The sequence below is a fragment of the Sylvia atricapilla genome, chromosome 5 (assembly GCF_009819655.1).
Source record: "Sylvia atricapilla isolate bSylAtr1 chromosome 5, bSylAtr1.pri, whole genome shotgun sequence".
NCBI lineage: Eukaryota > Metazoa > Chordata > Aves > Passeriformes > Sylviidae > Sylvia > Sylvia atricapilla.
In genome coordinates, this window is record NC_089144.1 from 35,561,494 (window position 1) to 35,581,411 (window position 19,918).

The window sequence follows — 19,918 nt, forward strand, 5'->3', positions numbered from 1 at the left end:
ATCTCTTAAATTAGAATTGCTCACTTGAATTTTCTAGCTTTAAAAACTACTTCTGTTGTATATCAAAGATCTTTTATTGTCCTTTTTTGTACTACTCTGCCTGTCACTGAATACTTAAATAAATATTCTGTTCTGCTGCTGCTGCTACTTGTCCATGAGAAAAAAGCACGTGAGGTTATTGATGTTCATGAGGTGAATCATCTGGACAACTTGAAGGTTTTGGTCTACATTCCACTGAACAAGTGCTGAATACATAAATGCTTCTTCAGCATTACCTCCTGGGTAATAAGCCTGAAGTCTTATTTATTTCTCGTTTATTTTGAGGCTGCTGCCTCAAAACAATGGGTTTTTGACAAGTTGTGAAGTCACCTCTTTCTGTGCGTTGTTGACAAAAGTTCTAAGTGTGGAAACAGAAGCTGTGCAGTCCGTCCCGTAGTAATGTCAGCTTATTTACAACTCGAGCGTTTTGGGAGTCATCCTGACGTGCCCCAAAGAAAGCCACCAGGCAGGTCTGGCATGTTTTCATCCCAAATCAACTTTAGCAAACGTTTTCAGCGTCTTTCTTCTGCTGTTAATGAACTTCGAAGTGCTCCAACAAGTTTCAAACCTCATCCAGGTACTCATTGGTCTCATTAATTATCCACAGGCCTCATGCCTTTCACAGGCGTGTCGCTCCTGGGTTTATTTCGCAAACCGGACCTCCCTTGGCGGCGCCGGTCGGAGTGACGCCGCCCCACGGCAGCCCCCGGGCGGCGCGGCCGCCTCCCGAGCGCGGCCCGGCCGCAGCGCCCCCTGGCGGCGGGCGGGCGCCGGCGGCGCATGCGCGGGGAGGCGGCGGGGCGGGTGTGGGCGGGGCCCGCGGCCCCGGGGAGCAGGTCGGTGTCGGTGTCGGTGTCGGGGCGGGCGCCTCCGGCCGCCCAGCGCTGCGCAGCGCAGCCCGGGGCCGCCGGCCGGGGTGGCCGCAGCAGCCTCTCCATGAGCGCCTCGGTGCATCCCGGCGGCGCCCCGAGGGAGGTGCGGGCCGGGCCCGGCCGCGGCTCCGGCCGGGCGGGCGGAGAAGGAAGTGGTGGCGGTGTCTCTGATGCCATGCGCCTTGTGTTTTCCCATCAGGTGTTGTCCTTCTTGCTTCCCATGTCCTATTACCAGGAGGATTCCTTCAGAGAATACCTCAAGATGATGGCGAATATGGTCATCCTGAACTTGCTCATTTGTATTTCGCTGGCGTTCTGGATCGTGTCCATGACTGCAAGTACCTACTACGGTGAGTCCAAAGGCCGGGGAGAGGCTGGCGTGGCACGGCCACGGGCGAACCCTCCCCTCCGGCCTCTCTAGGCAGGACACAAAACATGGGAAGAGGGATGTACACGGCCCCTTACTTCGTCAGTAGAGCTGATAACCTCACCTTACCGCAGTAGGAAATAGTGGTTTAGAAGATGCTGACTGCTGCTTACTTACAGCTCCACCCAGGGATCACGTACAATTTAAAATGTTGGCGTCCTTTGGAATTTCTTTCCCCGAAAGAAAGCAAATAAAAATTAAGAAGTGAATAGGAAGACCGAGCTGTCAGAGGTCTTCCTATATCAGGCATAGTACGTGACAGCACGGGGGGAATGCACTAGCTTCCAAAACTCTTTTAGAAATCAGCAACATCTGCAAAGTGCAGAACAGGGTGTGCAGGAGGACTTCCTTAGTCGAGGAACAGAGAAAAAGGAAATGGTATAAGAAGATAGGGATGTATGCATGGAGTGGCTGGCTTAGGTGTGTAGTGTCAGCTCAGTGTTCTGCTCAGGCAGGCTGTGTTGTGTGTAGTTGCAATGACGCAAGCCCTCTCTGTAGTCTCTCTTTTCGGCTCTAGGACCATTCTTACAGCAGTGTGTAAAAGCAGCTGGTACTGCCTGTAGTATCAATTTTAAGCCTACAAGAATTTAACTGCTTTTCCAAGACAGGTAAAGACATTATTCAGACCCCAGATGGTTTGATGCAGGAAGAGCTCCAGTGTCATTGCAGTATTGCTGAAAGTGCCTAGGGATGCAGTGTGAACACCTTCAACTGCCTAGTGTCACCTTGGATCCAGAAGAAGCTATAATAAATACCCCACCAGTATAAGTTGACTTTTGTCGAGGCAGTTGCATGTCTCTGCGTAGTGTTTTTAGTGCTTCAGTTTTTTGGATGGGTTAGTTCTGGTACAGCATTAAGTCTGTGTTGTCTGGATGCTTCTACTTTGGCTTGTAGTGAGATGCCAGATGTGTAGAAGGTATGCAGAAGCAAGCTTCACAACCAGCTTTTATTTGTGTCATTTGTAGCTACCCAAGTTGAATTTAAAAATGCAACTTCATTTATGTATGTCTGCTCTTTAAGGGTATGGCTTTTCTGACAATTACTGTATTCTAGTCCCTGCTCTCTTACGTGAGTGGGAATTTGCAGTATAGCGTGGAGAGGCCTGGCATTAGGTGAATCAGGATAGGGCCTAACAGAAAGGAGAAGACTGTGGACAAAGCCTCCTTTTTGTAGGGAACAGTTATGGAACAAGAAGGACATAAAACTTCTGCTGTTCATTTGCCTGAGACTGGGGAAAGACCTTGGCTTTTCAAGGAGGTGAATGAAGCATATTGTAGTTAATGGGCTTAAAATTATTCAGCCCCTAAAAGTGAAATTCACAGTCATTAATATATAAAAATACTACAAACATACTTTTATTAATGTATAGTTTATAGTAATTCTTAAGCACCAAACAGTGGGCCAGATGATACTGAAGCCAGACTGTCAAAGAACACATTCGTTGTTTTATTAGAGATCCTATCTTAGTCTTAGTTGCTTACATTTAGTAGTAATTTAATACAAATACTTTTCTCTCCTACAAGGAAATCCAGAAAGGTTAGTATAAAAATGACCTTGAAGAGATGAAAATTCTGTTTGTTAGCCAAGCAAAAGGAACTCCTTTGTATTCCAGTACTGCTTACACTCAAGTTTGCACCAAGAGCTGCTTGGTTTGTGATAAGCAATACCAGGCTACAGCACTGGAGGGCTCTTCATACACAGCTAGTGCTTATCTTCTGAATTTCTGACTCAGCCCTTGGGCTCCTTGCTCACCTACTATGGCTTGGGGCTTTTCAGTACATGGAAGAGATTTTTTTTCTTGTGAATCTTTACGTTGCAATGAGTGTTTTACTGTGGTTTCACAGACATGTTTGTCCTGCTTTGCACCAGGGAGCCTATGTTTGTGCAAAGGCTGGGGTAGGGATGACACAGAAGTTATTGTTGAGAAAACCATCATCTTTATCTTTCCAGCATGACAAGCCTCTGTGCCTGTGTGAAATCTTTCTTTTACAAGATCGAGACTTACTTTAATGCAGGATTTGTGATGTCTTGTATTTGTACAGGAGATGTAGTAAATAACTTGTCAAGAAGTTCTTTTAATTTCAAAACATACGTTAACTATTGGCTTTAGCTTTTAGAAGTTTATGGCTTTTTCAAACTGGAACTGTCACTTCAAGTCTTGTCAAGGTAGTCAGCAGCTCCAAGTATATTTTAAAGAGCCTTACATTAGGGTCAGAAGAACTGAAAGGGCTGAGGTTTCATAAAGTGGTCACACTACTTTCACCTAGCAGACTGTTGTGCTTGGGATTTTTTTGGTAGTGGAATTTTGTCACAGTAAATTCAGATGTTAGCTTTTGAAGTTCATTAATCCCTTTTAGAATGAAAAATATCACCATATTTATTTCTTGTCACATCTTGCTATTTTTTGGTAATTAATTTTAGTTCGTTAAATATATTTTCATTTGGTAGCTGAATAGAAAAATTGAGTAGATAATTGCAGATATATTGTCTTTCTGTCCATATGAATATCTTTCTTCTGAAGGATAAAAAATTTTAATCTCAGGATCAAAATCTAAGTATATACCAAGAAATAATGACTTTTCAGACATAAGACATAAAAAAGGCTTTATGAGGTTCATCTGTAACCCAGTTATTTGCTTTATCAGGTACTTTACGACCCATTTCTCCATGGCGTTGGCTTTTTTCAGTCTTGGTTCCACTAATTATTTCTACACAGGGTTTTAAGAAGAAGAGTCTTGATCACAGTGGTGCATTGGGAGGTATGTTTTTTCTGAGACTTAAGCTTAACATTTAGTAAACTAAAGGTCCTTTTTATTGTTTGCAGTTTAAGACTTTACCTAGTTCTATTATAATAAAGTATAAATGTAAGCATAACTACCCCAAATTCATACTGGGTTTTTTTTTTCCTCATGTCTGTTTAAACAGTCATGTCAAGTTAATTCTGTGCTACTGTTTGTAATTGATTTGATTAATATTATTATGCTTATATAAACCCAGAAGATTCTTTTAAACTTCAGTACAGTATGCAGTTAAATCACATGGTTTGGTTTAACATATAGAATTCACAGAGAAACAAAGAAATGGCAGAGGTAGTGGTAAAGAAACATTCTAAACTGATTGTGTCAGCAGCCTTCCTGCTTGGTAGGTAATCAGTTCTCCTTTCTGTAATAAAAGCAGTTCTAGGCATTTTTTACCCTGGCAAAAATAAGAAAATTAAATCTGTACTTCACCCAAAACAAATGACTATTTCTGAAAAGTTTTTCTAGACCACATGATAAAAAACCCAGTGTAGTGTATGATAGTGTTTATTGAAATCTGATGCAACGTTTCTGGGTGAGGTGATTCACCCTTGTCTTGTGACATTGTCTGAATTCATGTTCAGTGGAGTAAAACAGGGCCTCAAATCCTTCCTTCCCATGTCATCCATTTTGCAAATGTTCTGTCTATGAGAGTTGAGGGAAGCATTTTCTACACTGACAAAAATCTGACTTTTCTGTTCTGACCTCTTAACAGCTCTACTAGCCAATTTATACTGGCATTTGCTCTTAAATGCACCCATTTTTCTTTCAGTCCTTTAGAATTGTAATCTCATGGTGAGGAGTGAAATTAGGCCTCCCCTGTGAATGGGGAATAAAAGTAATTGCATCAAGGAGATCAAATACTTTAAAAAACTACAAAAATAAAGGGGTGGAATAAAAATTAGAAACTAAAAAAGAAAAGAACAGAGAAGCAGCATCTACTAGGATATAGAGGAAAGTTTTGTGAGTTATCTTAGAGACCTTGGATGTGGGATTTGATACGCAAACTGATGATTGTAAACTTGCTGATAGAGGCACAGCCACAGCTATATATTTGCTCCTTATAAAAATATTAATATTATTCAGGCAGAGTACTTGAATTTCAATTTTATATTTTTTGGATTCTGTGGGTTTTATTGCTTCTGTTATTTTTGCACAGTATTACTGATTTGTGGCAAAATGTCTTAAAAATCACGTGGTTCATCAGTTACAATAAAATTAGCAATTTGGCAATAGAATCTCTCATTGCTGATTGTCTTAGGTTTATCAGGAAGATACTCATCATATTCAGAAAATCTGAGATACTTAATTGCTTTGCAGAGCAACCACTGTTACATGAAGGAACTTGTATACTTCTTTTTTTTTTTATAGGACTGGTGGTTGGATTTATCCTTACAGTTGCAAATTACAGTTTCTTCTCTTCTTTGTTTGTATTTTTTGTTACTTCTTCAAAACTTACTAAGTGGAAAAAAGATATAAAGAAGCAAATAGATTCAGAATACAAAGAAGGTAAGCCAAAATACTTGAATTCTTTCAGATCCCTTGTGGAGAATATATACTGCACTTTCTTCTTCCCTTCAAAGGGTCAGATGAGATGTAACATCTAGAATAGGGAACACTGCTGAGATTCCCCTCGACCCTATCCCTCTGAATGTTAGCAAGCCACTTCGCTTTTGTTTCTGTTCTTTTTAATAAATTTCCATTGTTTCTTTTTTTAGTGTGTGTCATTTAAAATTTTACTTCATATATGTGTTATTTTGCTTTTGCCTCATGCTGTTGACTGAAGTGACTAAAACTCATTTTTTTATACTTCAGGTGGACAGAGGAATTGGGTTCAGGTATTCTGTAATGGTGGTGTTCCTACTGAGCTGGCTCTCTTATATATGATAGAAAATGGACCAGGTGAAATTCCTATTGACTTTTCAAAGGAATACACAGCATCGTGGATGTGCTTATCCCTTTTGGGAGCTCTGGCATGCTCTGCTGGTGATACATGGGCTTCAGAGATTGGTAGTGTTATGAGTAAAAGTAAACCAAGATTGATAACAACCTGGAAACAGGTTCCAGTAGGTAAGGTGTTACCTCTTCTACATGTTCTTAATATTTTGTTAATCTGTTTTGAATTATGCATCAAACTTGAAAAGTTCCAAGAAAGACATAGAAAAACATATTAGAAATCTGGGATTAGAAAAAGTTATCAGGAATGTATTCTCTGAAATGGAATATAGTCAACTATGTTTCTTCTGCATCTTGTTGATGAGATGCACAAGCATAGCAACCATGGAGCTAAAGTCATCCTGAATGCTGTCATCTCTAATCTTTGACAATAGTAAGAGAGTTATATTGCTTATATGAAGAATACAAGTTATCAACTGATATTTTTCAGGCATTATTTTAATCGGTAGAATACATATGTACTCAACAGAGACACTACAGAAAATTGACTTATTAACCAAATCACTAATTTCCTTTAATATCCTGCTAAGGATGAATAAAGTGAACTCTCTGTCAAGTGTTGTCTCCATGGTGGGTGTCATGGCTGCTTTAAAGCAGTATGCCTTTTTTGAGTCTTGCCGGCAAATTGATCAGAGGTACACATCTTGTTGGATAGGAGTTAAATGAATGGGAATTTTTTTTTCTTTATATATGTTCTTCAGATTTTTATTCAATGAGCTATCAAACATCTCTGTATATGGATTTAGTTCTTTGATTTTTAAATGTGTTTGTGAAGCATGTCTTAGTATACTACTTCTGAAAGAGGGCATTGCTTTAATGTTCACATCTGAAGATCTGGTTTTTTTGAGGAAATCTCTTCTTTGATTAGCCCACCACCACCTAAGCAGTGACATTGACACCTAAGGTGTGCTATCTAGTTTTGTTTAATTTAATGCTAGTGAATATTTCTAGAGAACTAGCCCTAGAGACAGGAAAGGAGTAGTAACAGGCACTAATTGTACAGGTTAAGCTGCTCAACAGCATAATGGGAATTGTAAAAAGCTGCAGTAGCGGAGGCTTCTGGATGTAAGAGGAGAAAATCGCTATAGACAATTATGATTTCACATAAAACATTTCAGTTAATACAAGTCTTTAAAACAAGATTGTAAATCCACTACATTTTATTTGGTTTAGGTACTAATGGAGCGGTTACTTTAGTGGGCCTGGTCTCAAGTTTGCTTGGAGGCATGACAGTAGGTATAGCCTACTTTATAACTCAGCTCATTTTTGTGACTGATCTGGAAATGTCTGCTCCGCAATGGCCCATTATTGTGTTTGGTGCAGCAGCTGGCTTACTGGGATCAATTGTTGATTCGTATTTGGGGGCTACGATGCAATACAGCGGTAAGAGTCTTCTTTCTTTCGGTTTTTTTTTCTCTATCTCCCAATGTAACCTAAAACTGGACTTGAACTTCAAGAAGGGCTGAGGATATGATTTTTAAATGGAAAGAATACAGAAATGGCAGCATAAAGGAAAAAGGGAGCAAAAGTAATGGACATAGTAACGAAAAGGAGCAGGGATGGTTGGTCTTTTTCTACATGTCGATTTGTTTATTGTAGTTTTTTGTCTTGTTGATAGCTGAAAGAGACAGAGATATCCAACAAGTTACCTTGGAAGAAGCAATTGCTGCCCTCTCCTTTTCTATATGTCTAATTATAGTAACATTTTATAAGAAAAAATGTCAGTTTAATTTTATCCAGTTACTTGGATTAAGCTGTCACTGCAGAAGCTCCATTCCTAACTCTGAAGTCTTAGCAATAGGCTCAAATTTAAGAATTAGAGAAGAAAATGTGAATAACAGTTTACCTTCTGGATTTTTTTACTGCTTCCTGTGGAAGCTCTGTAATACAGAACACTGTTTCTTATAAGTTAAACTTATCACAAACTAGCTGTGACTTTACATAAAAAGACAATATGCATTCTAAAAAAAAATGTTGACTGGCTGGTTCTAAATTATTTCAGTATATACTCATTGCCCTAAAGGATCATTACCTGTGAATAAACACTACAGACAACCTTTAGGTGAAGCTGTGAACGTATCCAATGTTTCAGAATTGTTTGGAAACCATATATGACACTGTTGTGTTTAACAGCTTGTTTAGAGAGAGAACTTAAGTTTCCAAGTTTCATTGTTGATATGCTTACTAATTGGAAGTCAAGGTGTGAATGTGCAGATGAATTGCCTGAGAGACACAAGTCCTTTAGGTTGGCCATTACAGTGAGACCTACAAACTGTTGTTGATGCTCTGGGTTTGGCTATGCAGCATTTTTTATGCTCTATTCCTTTTAATTCCATGAAAGTTTAGACTACAATGGAGTGCTTAACTATTTGATGAATTTTTAGATGTTTCTGTTGTAAACAAGAAACTTAAGCACGCAGACACTGTTTCAAGCTCCTAATGAGGCAGATGCATTAAGAGAATGGAGTAAACCTAGCTAATGCATGCCTCCATTTATCAGCATCTATTTCTTCTTCGTTTCATGTATTTTTTCCATGCTCAGCAACTTACCTTTTTAGCTGCAGCAGAGACAGTATGCAAGTTCCACAGTTTCTTTTACAAATTCATAAGCATTGCTGGAGTTTGTATACTATGTTGTTCATGTATATACTGTGGTATATATGTGATGTGATACAGACAAAACTGTGCTGCTCATTTGTCTCTCTTTCAGCCTACTTTTTCATTCCCTTTTCATTGTGGACTCAAAAGAAATACTCTAGTCTCTTCAGCATCTTGAAAAACAATAAATATGGCAGTGGGAATAAAGACACAATAAATTGTGTCTCTCTTTTTAAAAACTATTCTGCTAATCCTTTCTGTCAATATTTTTCCTTTGGATAATATTCCTAGATGTGGTATATATAATAGCCTGTGATACCCACTGTTTCTGAAAGAAAATTAACCCCTGCCTGCAGTTAGTAATTAAAACTTTGAATAGCTGTGCAGAATAAGATTAAAATTTGCCTATGTTGTCAGACTATACTTATTCTGTAAATAAAAAAGCAAAACTTTTAAAAGTAACAAAACTGTCACTTTACCTACTTGTTCATGCTCAGATTATACACTTTATGTACACTTGAGGGATATATTTAGAAAAAATTATTTCCAGTTTTTCCTCAAAAAAAGTACTACTCTCTTAAACATAGTGAGTGTTCAGAGTTAAACTATTAGGCTTTTGCATTATTTAAGGCCAGGTTTAAATGCATGTTGCAAAACAGTATTGCAAACTATATTACCTGCCAAGGAGGTTTGTATTGGGGGTTGGGGGGGGGGGTTAAGTTTTGTCTGAGGTGCAGAATTTTTTTTTTTTAATAAAGCAGCAGCTTTCTTTGAAATTTCTAGGTTGTGAGTGTTGACAGATAGTTAAATCTAAGAAAAAAAAAAAAACTATAAAATATACTGATTTGGTTTGGAATGTTCTAACCTTAAATGTGTGCATGTCCACGTACCCAGTTATACTTCACTACAGTGTGAGTTAAAATCAAGCGTTCTAGGTTGCTGTGCTTTTATCAGCATACAGAATGGAGCAGCTGGACAAAACATAGGACAATGGTGTCTGTACAGTAATAGCTAATAAAGCACAATATTAAAGTATTTGTAATACAGAGGCAGAGCAAGAAATTACCTAAGTACTACAGAAAGGATTCCAGCTGTTAGTAGTATAAAATTGCTGTGTAATTAGAATTTATAAATTCAGCCTTTTTAAGGAGCTTGTTTTCTGTCAGATTAAGTAATAGTTGTTTCCATAATTTTCCTTTTAAAGCTAATACATCTTCTTGCTAGAAAACATGTTGCTAATAAGTGTTTCTGTTCAAAACAGCATCTTTTGCTTTAGAGTGATGCTTTTTTGTCTTCTGATTTAGCTTGTTTCATTCTTTTCTTTGCTGTGAAACCACATAAAAAGAGAAGATTTGACAGAAGTGCAACTTCTCAAAAGAAGTAACTTCTAATGTAAAGTATTGCATTTATACCCCATAGATACCTCTTTGAAGGTACCAAATTAAATTGACTGTAATTTAGTTTAGTCTGATGATGTCTTCTTACAGAGATTTAACACTGTTACAGTAAAGTAAATTTAGGAAGGTGTATATACTTGGTTACTAAGTTTCTCTTCATTTTGGTTGGCTTTGTAAAATGAAGTTTTTATCTTTTTCCAGGTTTTGACCAGACAATTGGCATGGTTGTTAACCACCAAACAACAGACTCCAAGCACATATCTGGAAAACCTATATTAGACAACAACGCTGTAAATCTTTTTTCTTCTGTAATCATTGCTCTGGTGCTTCCAGGCACGGCATGGTTTTTCTGGCCAAGGCGTTGAAATGGTTTACGGTTTTCTGCATGCGATTCATTTATGTTCAGTCTTGCTCAGAGACTCAAAGAGTTCCAGTTGAACTCTCTCTAAGAGATGGATCTGAAACATTCGGAGAGCCAAAGGACTTTCTATCTCAACTTGTTAAGGCTGTAAACCTCATGTGGCAATCAGCAGCTCACAGAAAGGTCCTTTGCCAATAACATTCTTGCTGCTCCTCAGGTGGATGTAGGCAATTTAGAAGTCAGGTGAAGCACTTAATTCATTTATCCTCCATTTATGGAGCTGAAGTGTTGGTGTCTGTTCTCTCCAATTTCCAGCATCTGGAAGAGCAAGAAGCTGGAAATAGAAGTCTAATCCACATCAATCTGTGTGATGGAGCCTTGTGGCTGTTGTCCAAACTAGACACAAAATACACTGCAGCTTCATATAGGCAATGGTAACATGGGTAAAGTGGGTGAATTCTGGTATTTCCCATTATCTACACTTTGTAAGTTCTTTTGGAAGTATTTGGGCAGGGGAGAGAGAATTCAGCCTCATTGCCGCATACTATCTCCACTTCCCTGAGAATAGGTTTCATAAAAAGGATGATCCATACATAACATTTGAAGCAAAAATCTAAATTGAAAGTAGAAACTCACTAGCTGTTCCAGTAAGAATTATAAGTTTTTCTATGCTTTTTTGACATTTTTGTTTCAAAATTGATGATATTTATGAAGATTTGTCAATACTGTGGTATTTACAAAATAATTGAATTATTACTTATTAAAAATTATTTTTAAATTACTGTGGTAATTACAAAATAATTTAAAATGAAAGATGACAGTTGGGAATTCACATTCATCTCTTTAGGTAGAGAATGCTTTTTTCTGTAAGTATAGAATTGTTCCATGTTTGGCATTCTAACCAAACCATACTCCTTGGTTATTTCTCAACAGTGGAAATGTACCCCATTTTGTTCGGGGCTTCTGTTTGGAGATGATGGCCTCAGCCAAAGAAGCTACAGATGTTATCCTTGTAGCAAATGGGGGAAGTCACACTTACAAACCGTTTGACAATAGAAATTAATTTTTGATGCTTAGGTAATTCTGTCTCCCGTCATTCATTTATAAAAGTTGTGGAAGTAACGTAGCCAGTACAGATTGTATTTTAACTTTAGAGATACCCTCATAATAACATCTCAGTGTTGATATTCAGAAGCATGGGCCTTTACTTTTAACTTACGAAAAGCTTTTTCTTTTATTGCAAGAGATAGATGAATATTTTGTATTGAACATCTGGTTTTTTTATAAGTGTCTTATGTATATTGCCTGTCTTAATTCAATTGACTTTTTTATTTTGTCACCTTTTATGGAAATATTAAAAAACTTAAGCACCTTCCATACTGAGTTTACTCTTTTGAAATCTATATAAATCTGGAATTCATCACTGGAACTACTTCACTATATTACTCAATTACAAAGATGAGATTTCAAAGTAGTAAAAGCTTTCTGAAATGAACAAATTGTGTAGCTGCTCTGTGTCTGTTCCTGTGGAAGGGCACAAAATTATGGAAGTAATATATGCACTTAAACTGTAACAATAAACATTGGCAATTTTATGCACTGTTTGGACTTACGCTGCTTCTAAATAAACACTGTATTAGTTATCTTGTAAGAATTTATTAATACTGTTGTGGTTTCTAGAATTGAGCAAAATAAAAATTTTGTAAGATACTTTTTTTTCTCAATTAAATGCCTTATTTTTATATTCTTTTGTTTCCTGAAGTGAAGTGTACTTTCAGCCACTGAAGTGGACATGGTCAGCTTTTTTACTATTTTTATTAGCTCATTTGAAAACTAGCTTACCATAGTGAGAAGACATCTGATTTCATATTCATAGCAGCATGAAATGCTTTGATCTGTGATCATATGAATTAATGTGATCTGTAGTTAACATCTTCAAAGGCCATTATTTTGAATTTTTTTTCAGTCATATCTTAGTGATGACACTTAAGTTGCTTTTGAAATTTCCACTCATAAGTTTCCGGTATACAGAAAGATCTGAGCACACTTAAACTGTGAAAAGGACAGCGGGTATATTGCCTATACCTTAGGCAAATATTGTTACATTTAACTACTTAGTAGCTGTAAAGCTTTGGGAGAAGATGGAGGCAGGAGTAGGAGATACTAGGAAGAAGTTGCAGAATGTGACAAACTGCCTGTAAACTGGTGTGGGTCACTAAGCAGTTCCTGGGCTCACAAGGCAGGAGACAGAGATACCACCTGTCCAAGTGCTACTTGGAGAGACAGAAAATGCAGGAAGTAAAAAGAAAAAGGGAGAGTTAAGAGAAAACCAGGAAGCTGGTGGTAGATTTGAAACTGCAAAATGTTTTACTGCAGTTAACAAATTTAATTTCATTCTTTAAACACTTGAATTCTTCTTTAGCTTCAGAACCATCAGTACCCCTAGTATATACTCCTGTCACTGATTTTGCATTCATAATTAAGTGGTATCAGTATTTCCACAGCACCATCATAATTAAGTGGTATCAGTATTTCCACAGCACCAAGGCAATACACTGAAAAATTTTTTAATTTAAGTGGTTACAATTGTGAGTTACAGATCCTCATGCTTGGCTTGATTGGTAGATGGAACAGATACCTAAGTAAAATTTTGACATAATTGCATGTAAGAAATCTTTGGCCAGGTCTCACCCAGACTTGGTGCCATGATTGTTGAAATACACTGGTATCAGAGTCACCGGTATCTATTTTTTTTAATTTCTATTTTATTGTTACAGCTGCAGATTGTTTTGGGTCTGCACATGCTGCATTTGAGTGGTGCATCATTACACAGTTTGCCAGAACAGCAAAATAAAGTGGTATAAAAAACAAAAATGGTATACCACCTCTCTTGGGTATTAAGGACAAGCTGATTCAGCAGACTGTCTTTTTCAATAAAGGGCTGAAATATCATGAAATACTGTTGGTATTTTACAGAACCAACTTGGGCACTATTCACATTGCAATCTGTTAGGACTGGACATCTTAGATTTGCAAGTAGGATTTGTTTTCCCTGCATTTCTCCCAGCTGTACTTAGGTCCCCACACAGCCTTTTCTTTACATTTCATTATCTAACATTTTAAACTGCCATTAAGTCACTTTTCTTCAAGCAGGAGTTAACCTGTTTTACAGGAAATTTATTCCCTTAAACCTTTGTAGGTATGTTACAGTCTCTGCTTCTGGCTATTGCTATAACTGGATAATAGTTTTCAATTTAAATACTGCTTCTATTGGGAGATAAGGTGCAGCTCTGGGATACAATTATGGGTCTGTTGTAATCCATAAATCAGAGAAGGTACATGAATTCACTCAGACTATGTGGATCACTGCAGCACTCCCAAGCCTGCAGCCACCCTCAGTAAATATTAATGCAAATGCCAAATGAGGATGAATACAGAAATGTGGAAACAAAGCTACTGAGCAAATGGCAGCTTGTACTTGGGTATTCCCAAGTCTGTAAAACTTGATTCCAAGTGAAGAAATTCCACCAGGAATATTCGGTAGCTTTTCTACAACATTCATCCCACAAAGTCAATTTTCAAATCTTCCCACTACAACCACTAATTAAATCATAGAATCACAGAAAGGCCAAGTTGGAAGGGACTTTTGAGAGATCATCTGGTCCAACCTTTTGTGGTAAAGGGATTTTTGGTGGGATTATCTAGAAATAAGCAGTCTGTCCAATCACGTTTTGAAAACCTTTGATAACGGGCACTCTACCACATCCTTATATATCAGTGTTGCTTGAAACACAATAAGGCAGATGCACAGGAAAGTAGTTGACAACTGTTCTGATCTCTGATCAGGAAACATTTTGTGATTCACTGACGGTATGAAGCAAATGTCATACGCTTAATCACTTTGAAAATATCTCCATAATAAATGTATTGTCTTATAGCAGACCACCCAGCAGCATGGCTTGATTTGTGCTATTCTGGGATTTGCCATTTTAGGGCAAGGACAAGTGTTTGCTAATCCAGGTAAGTTTCAAAGAGTGAAGACTATTAACTGACATGTGGAAGAACCAGCCTGAACAATGCTGAGGGAAGGAAAATACCACCACTATGGAAACAACTGCCTGTTTGCAGGGACCTACCTGGCTGGACCTGCTGAATCACCTGTGAAGCCTTGCATAACTTGTTTGCACCTCTCTCCTCTGGTGGCTGCTTTTTTGTGGCTTTGTTCAAACAAGCATAAAGCATAATTAAATACTGCAATGTGATCACTGTCCAAATTGGTCTTGGAGGTTCAAACCCACATCATTAAGCAAGGATGACAGTGGTTTAAAAACCCAGAATGTATCCTGCAATTAGCGGAAACATCAGTAGAAAGCAGTAAGAAGTCTTCTAGTGCTCGTTTGTTAATACCCTTTAGTATCTTCAGTAACTATTTTTGTAAGGTATTTGCAGCTGCAGCCCTAGCTGCAAAGCTGGGAAGATAAAAGGACATCATAAAAAATCATGCGATTGTGCTCTGATGTTTCTTGGTAAAGGGCTCTTGCTGTGCTGGCTTATCAGAGTTTAGCCCAGTACTAGAAAAGCAATTACTTCTGTCATGCTATTCTTTTTGTCACTACTACTTGTTTTCCTGATATCTCACTATTTCACTTGTTGACTTCCTAAGTCCTGAAATCATTCCACTGTCAAAAGCTGCTACCTACAAATGCTCCCCCGAAGCAGCAGCAGTTTCAGTCTGCCTTAAACTGCCAAATGCCCTGGTTATGGTGCTTCCAACAGGTACACATCATCTCATTCCATTAAGTGTCTCATCCTAATATAATTTAAAATGAAAAAGTGAAAGGAGCTGATTCATGATACACTGGGATGAGAAGCGTGAGTGTTACCTCTGAATTCTGGAAACTCTGTCTTTTGGTAGGTGTCATAAGAAAACAAAGATATGAGTGTCAGCATCTGACATTGCACTTGGTGGTGTCTACTCAGGGAGCACTGTAGTGTATTTAGCCTGTGCAAAGCTATTCCAGGAAAAAAATTCACCATCAACCAAACCATAAAAAGTGCCCAAAGCCCTTACCACAAGACAAAAATGAAGTGTATTGTATTGTTCTTTAGAGTTTGAAGTTTAATGAACAAAAATATTCTCACATTGTTTGCCTGCAGATTTGAGTAATTAATACACCACTCACATTCAAATAGGTTTGATTTGAAGTAGATTAACAAATGTTCCATTTGGGTTCAGAACTCACCTGAAATAAGAATGTAATCTAGATATTAAACTTATATGTCTTACCTTTTTCTTTCCTATCTCTAATGAAGACAATTTTTATAATATATTTTGGGTTTTCTCCCCAGTGGCAAAAAAATGGACGCATTCAGTCTGTGCCCATGTCATGGAAGTCCAAAAAATAAGCCCTGCACAAATGCCATTTTGGAACTTTTGTCCCTAGTTATTTGCAATTGTAATCATTAAAGATCTTTTACAATTGTTAAATATCCCCTCGTGTTTGTTTTCTGCCGTTATTTGAAGAAAGCAGGTTGGGTTTAATTTCAGTTTCCTTTATCTCTTTCTCTGGTTTACCACCCCAACTCCTGGACTGGATTCTGCAGCTCCCCTCTGATCCTCACTGTGAGTAAGAGGAACCACAAAACAATGATTCTTTTCATAGCAGCAGATACAAAGTCAGTGTCTACTGTTCTGGGCATGACACAGGACTGATCTGTTTTGTGCAATTATTTTTCTTTGCTAGTGCAAGTAGTCATGTAAAACTACTATTTGATGTCCTCTGGGACCTATAATGTTTCCCTTTCCATCCAGGTTTACAGAAAAGTGAAATGTAAACCCACAAAGCTGGCAGCTATGGCTGAAAGTTGCAGAAATCTGAGTTCCACTTTTGCATTAAAGATTCTGAAGAGTGCTAAGATAGCCTTATATATATGAGAGTTTAATGCAGAATTTAGGTTAGAAGGCAGTTCTAAAAATATTAGCTCAATGTCTTCCCCAAAATCACAGCATCAGGTCTGTGTGAGGCTATATAAGGACATGACAGAGACAGATGCGCACCAGGATTGTTTTATTACTCTAGCCAAGAGGACCTAGAATAGGTTTCTTCCCAATTTTTTTCAGCCAGGAATGCTGAAAAGCAGATAAGTAACCCTGTGCCGGCGGAGGCTTTACAAAGCCCTGTTCAGGGGTACAATGCAACTTGGTGTAGTGCTCTCACTCACAGGTGGGTGCAGGTGGAGGCTTTGGCCAGAAACACATCACTGATGCTGCTTGTTACAACATAGTTCTCAAAAATGTAATCATAATCTAATCAGGCAATGGGGGACCCCATGGGACCATTCGTGTTCAGAATCTCTTGACAATGCATAAGATTTCTTTTTTCCTGCAGAACTGAAAAGACAGATGTAAACCCCCAGCCCCTCATAATGCCCCAGAGCATCACCGGCTTCAAGCGTGGGTCATACATACTTTAGCATTTTTCTAGACAGAAGGTGAGACCAATATTTCTATCACTACAGCTCTCCACTTCTAACAGCAAACTGCCAACATTTTGATAGAAAATATTTCATTGGTCAAAGTAGCAAGAAGATGCTGGTTTTAGAGGAAGCATTCTGCTGAAAGTAATATACATTTGATTTTGATAAAGACTTCTTTGCATTTTGTCTGTGTGACTTCCTTGAAACTGGGTTACTTAGTGTGATTAAAAGCAGCACTGGCTTTAATTAGAAATTTCTAAGGGAAGAAATTATGAAGGAAAGGAATAAACTGGCTGATTCAATTCCATTTGTTCAGTCACAGAAAAGAAAGCATTTTAGGAGTTTACATGGTCATCCTGGTATCCAGTCACTTGTCCTTTACGCTTGTCCTATTTTAAGATGTAGGACTGAGCAAGGGTGATAATTGACCTTGTTGTTGCCAATTTGTTTATCTGCTCACTGCCAGTATCTGCTGAGCAAAATACATCAAGGAAGACTTCACAAAAGAAAGTGTCTGCAAAATTTATGTATTTTAAGAGTGCAACAATAAATTTTATATCAATAGTAGGAGCTAAATGATAATGTTAAAATGATTTATTAAGTCTTTTTCCTTGTTTTAAAGGCTACTTTAGGATAAATTGCCTCGATTCAAGCCATACAATGTCCTGGGATTTCTCCACTCATTCCTATGAAGTATATGTTTAGAATACGAGTTTTCCTTTAAATTTTAGAAGTCTCAGTTGAAAGCTCTACGTTTTAGTGGGATGTGGTTCTCATTTGGTCATTAATAATTCTGACTCTTTTTTCAGCAGTGAATATGATGCATACAATATCAAAATAATAAATTATTTAAAATTATTATTAGATGTGAGAGCTGGTAGAGATAGTCTCCTGTGAACTGGGCCTGAAGACTGCCTGAAATGCTATCTGTGTCTGGCCAAACTCACGTCACCAGGCTACCCAACACCATCACACAAAGCTGTCAGAAAATAAGGAATTATTTTCTTCACTTGGTAATTGGTCATGGTTTTAAAAACTTGTCTTTTGTTTTGAATCTGAATGTGTCTGGCTTTAGTTTCTTGCTATTAGTTCTTTCCTTGTGCCTGTTCCTGCTACAGCACTGATGAGCAGACCAAAGTGAGCCCTTTCCTGCTCTCTGCCCTATTTTTAAACTGTGTGCCAAATTCCAGTACAAGTTTTATCAGTGCCATGCACTGAGATAAAAAAACTTATTCATTACTTCCTTATTTCATACCCAGGAATTACCTCTGCCTTTTTACTGCAGTCATATGCTTAAGATACCTGCTAGGTTTTGACTCTTTAATTTGTTACATTGACTAAGAGGTAACACTTTTATATTCCTTATAATGTTTCTACTTTTCATTTTCAGATGATTTTTCATTTTCATCCAGTTTTTGCTGGATACCCCATTCTTGTCACTGTTTATCACACTGACAGTGCCATATCACTTCAAGTTTGATTAGCATTGATTTTATATTTACTTTACAGGCCATTTAGGAAACCCAAAAGGCCCTAAAGGAAACATCAGTTTTCAAGACAACTGTCTCACCAGTAACTACTCTGAACTGCTCATCCAGTTTTTGATGCAATACATTTGTCCTTCACTGCATCAAAAAGTAATTTTTTTCGGATTGTTAGCATGTAGGTACTAAGTCAAGCTCCTGAAAAAATTAATACAGCTATGACCTCACCTTTGAACAGCCAAAGACTGTAATGTCTTCTTAGGTTTCTCTGATGAGACCTATTTTTCCATTAGATTTTGTTGACAGTCACACATAACATTTGAATGCTTCATTTAATTATTAGTCTTTCTTTTGTTTCATTGCTTTTCTTTGTGCCAACATCGGCTCCTCCCCACAGCTGAAGGTGTGACTGCCATGGTGAAGATGGGTGTATCAGGGCTTATGTGAGTACAGAAGACTGTGCAAGCCTGTGTGCAAGAGGCAATTACCATTGCCAAAGAGTAGGTCTGCGGACAGGCCGGTTGGTTGCTCTTACACTGATGACGATTTGGATGAAGATGTATAGGTAATTAAGTAAGCCTTCCATGATTCAAAACAGGCCTGTTTTGCTCGCAGTGGCTCATTTCTATCTTCACCTTAGTTTAGCTGAACTAAGTGTTACTGAGTTTCAGTTCAGCTGAAGCTCAGTAACACTGAAACTGGCAGGTTTTAGAATGTCCCTGAGGAACCCTTTTGGCACCCACACTTCATTTCTATGTTCCCATTCCTTTATAGAAGCTCTTGAAAATCTGGCTTATCACCCAGTAAATGAAAACTTCTCTTTTACTATTGCTGCTGTGGCCCATAGTCAGCACACTGCAAGGTCTTGCCAGGGATCTGCTTGCACACCTCTCACCCCGAGCAGTGTGTGAGGGAGCCTACAGGGCCACTGACATCCCCATCTCCTGCTGTACCACACAGCAGAGTTATTCTGGTGCAAAGTTCCATTCTTTATACATCCCATGCAATGAATACTGCCCTGTGGGTATGTTCTTGAACCTACCTGCTTCTGTGTTTGAAAACATTGGCAAGACTGTTTGAACAAGGTTTGCCAATCACTGGCATTATTCTAGGTAGTTTATGATTGTATGGGTCCCATTTTTACTTTTTAAATTTTAACCAGTTCTGCCTTCCTCTGGAACTTCCCTGGTCTGCCAGCATGTGTTTAAAAGGAGCATTTCTGTTCCTTTTTTTCTTCTTTTTTAATGTTTACATTCTTAATACTGTTATAGCATACATCTAGTAAACTGACTTCTGCAGAAGGGAAGTCTTGTCTTTTGTAACCCTGACACTTTAAAACTATTACCTTTTTATAAGCCATTGGTTTACTCTCTCTGAGAGGGTTACAGCCTCTCATTTGGAGTTGGAACATTGCCTTTGCTCCTGAAAGTAGAAACACCAATATCAAAGGGTCAGTGAAGGGTAGAGGGGCATGCTTGCTGTTCTTAGCATGCATCCAGGATGCTGCTT

At 38.2% G+C, this 19,918-nt stretch overlaps 1 protein-coding gene across 2 annotated transcripts; it reads left to right on the forward strand.

Moving 5' to 3' along the window:
- The first annotated feature begins 924 nt into the window (after nt 1-924).
- Nucleotides 925-12,043, forward strand: TMEM19 (transmembrane protein 19). Of its 2 annotated transcripts, XM_066319182.1 has the most exons (7): nt 938-1,014; nt 1,111-1,261; nt 3,984-4,097; nt 5,508-5,645; nt 5,952-6,206; nt 7,266-7,475; nt 10,289-12,043. In XM_066319182.1, exons 1-7 carry the CDS (start codon nt 976-978, stop codon nt 10,450-10,452), a joined length of 1,071 nt encoding a protein of 356 aa, XP_066175279.1. In that variant the 5' UTR covers nt 938-975; the 3' UTR covers nt 10,453-12,043. The 2 variants fall into 2 exon arrangements, with proteins under 2 accessions (XP_066175278.1, XP_066175279.1); XM_066319181.1 differs by having other exon boundaries at nt 925-1,261.
- The last annotated feature ends 7,875 nt before the right edge of the window (nt 12,044-19,918 follow it).

Excerpts from the sequence above, each read along its gene's own strand:
- TMEM19 (XM_066319181.1), top strand. The coding sequence starts at position 976 with ATGAGCGCCTCGGTGCATCCCGGCGGCGCCCCGAGGGAGGTGCGGGCC. Across the intron at positions 4,098-5,507 it reads TCACAGTGGTGCATTGGGAG|GACTGGTGGTTGGATTTATC; the intron begins GTATGTTTTTTC and ends TTTTTTTTATAG. Across the intron at positions 6,207-7,265 it reads CTGGAAACAGGTTCCAGTAG|GTACTAATGGAGCGGTTACT; the intron begins GTAAGGTGTTAC and ends TATTTGGTTTAG.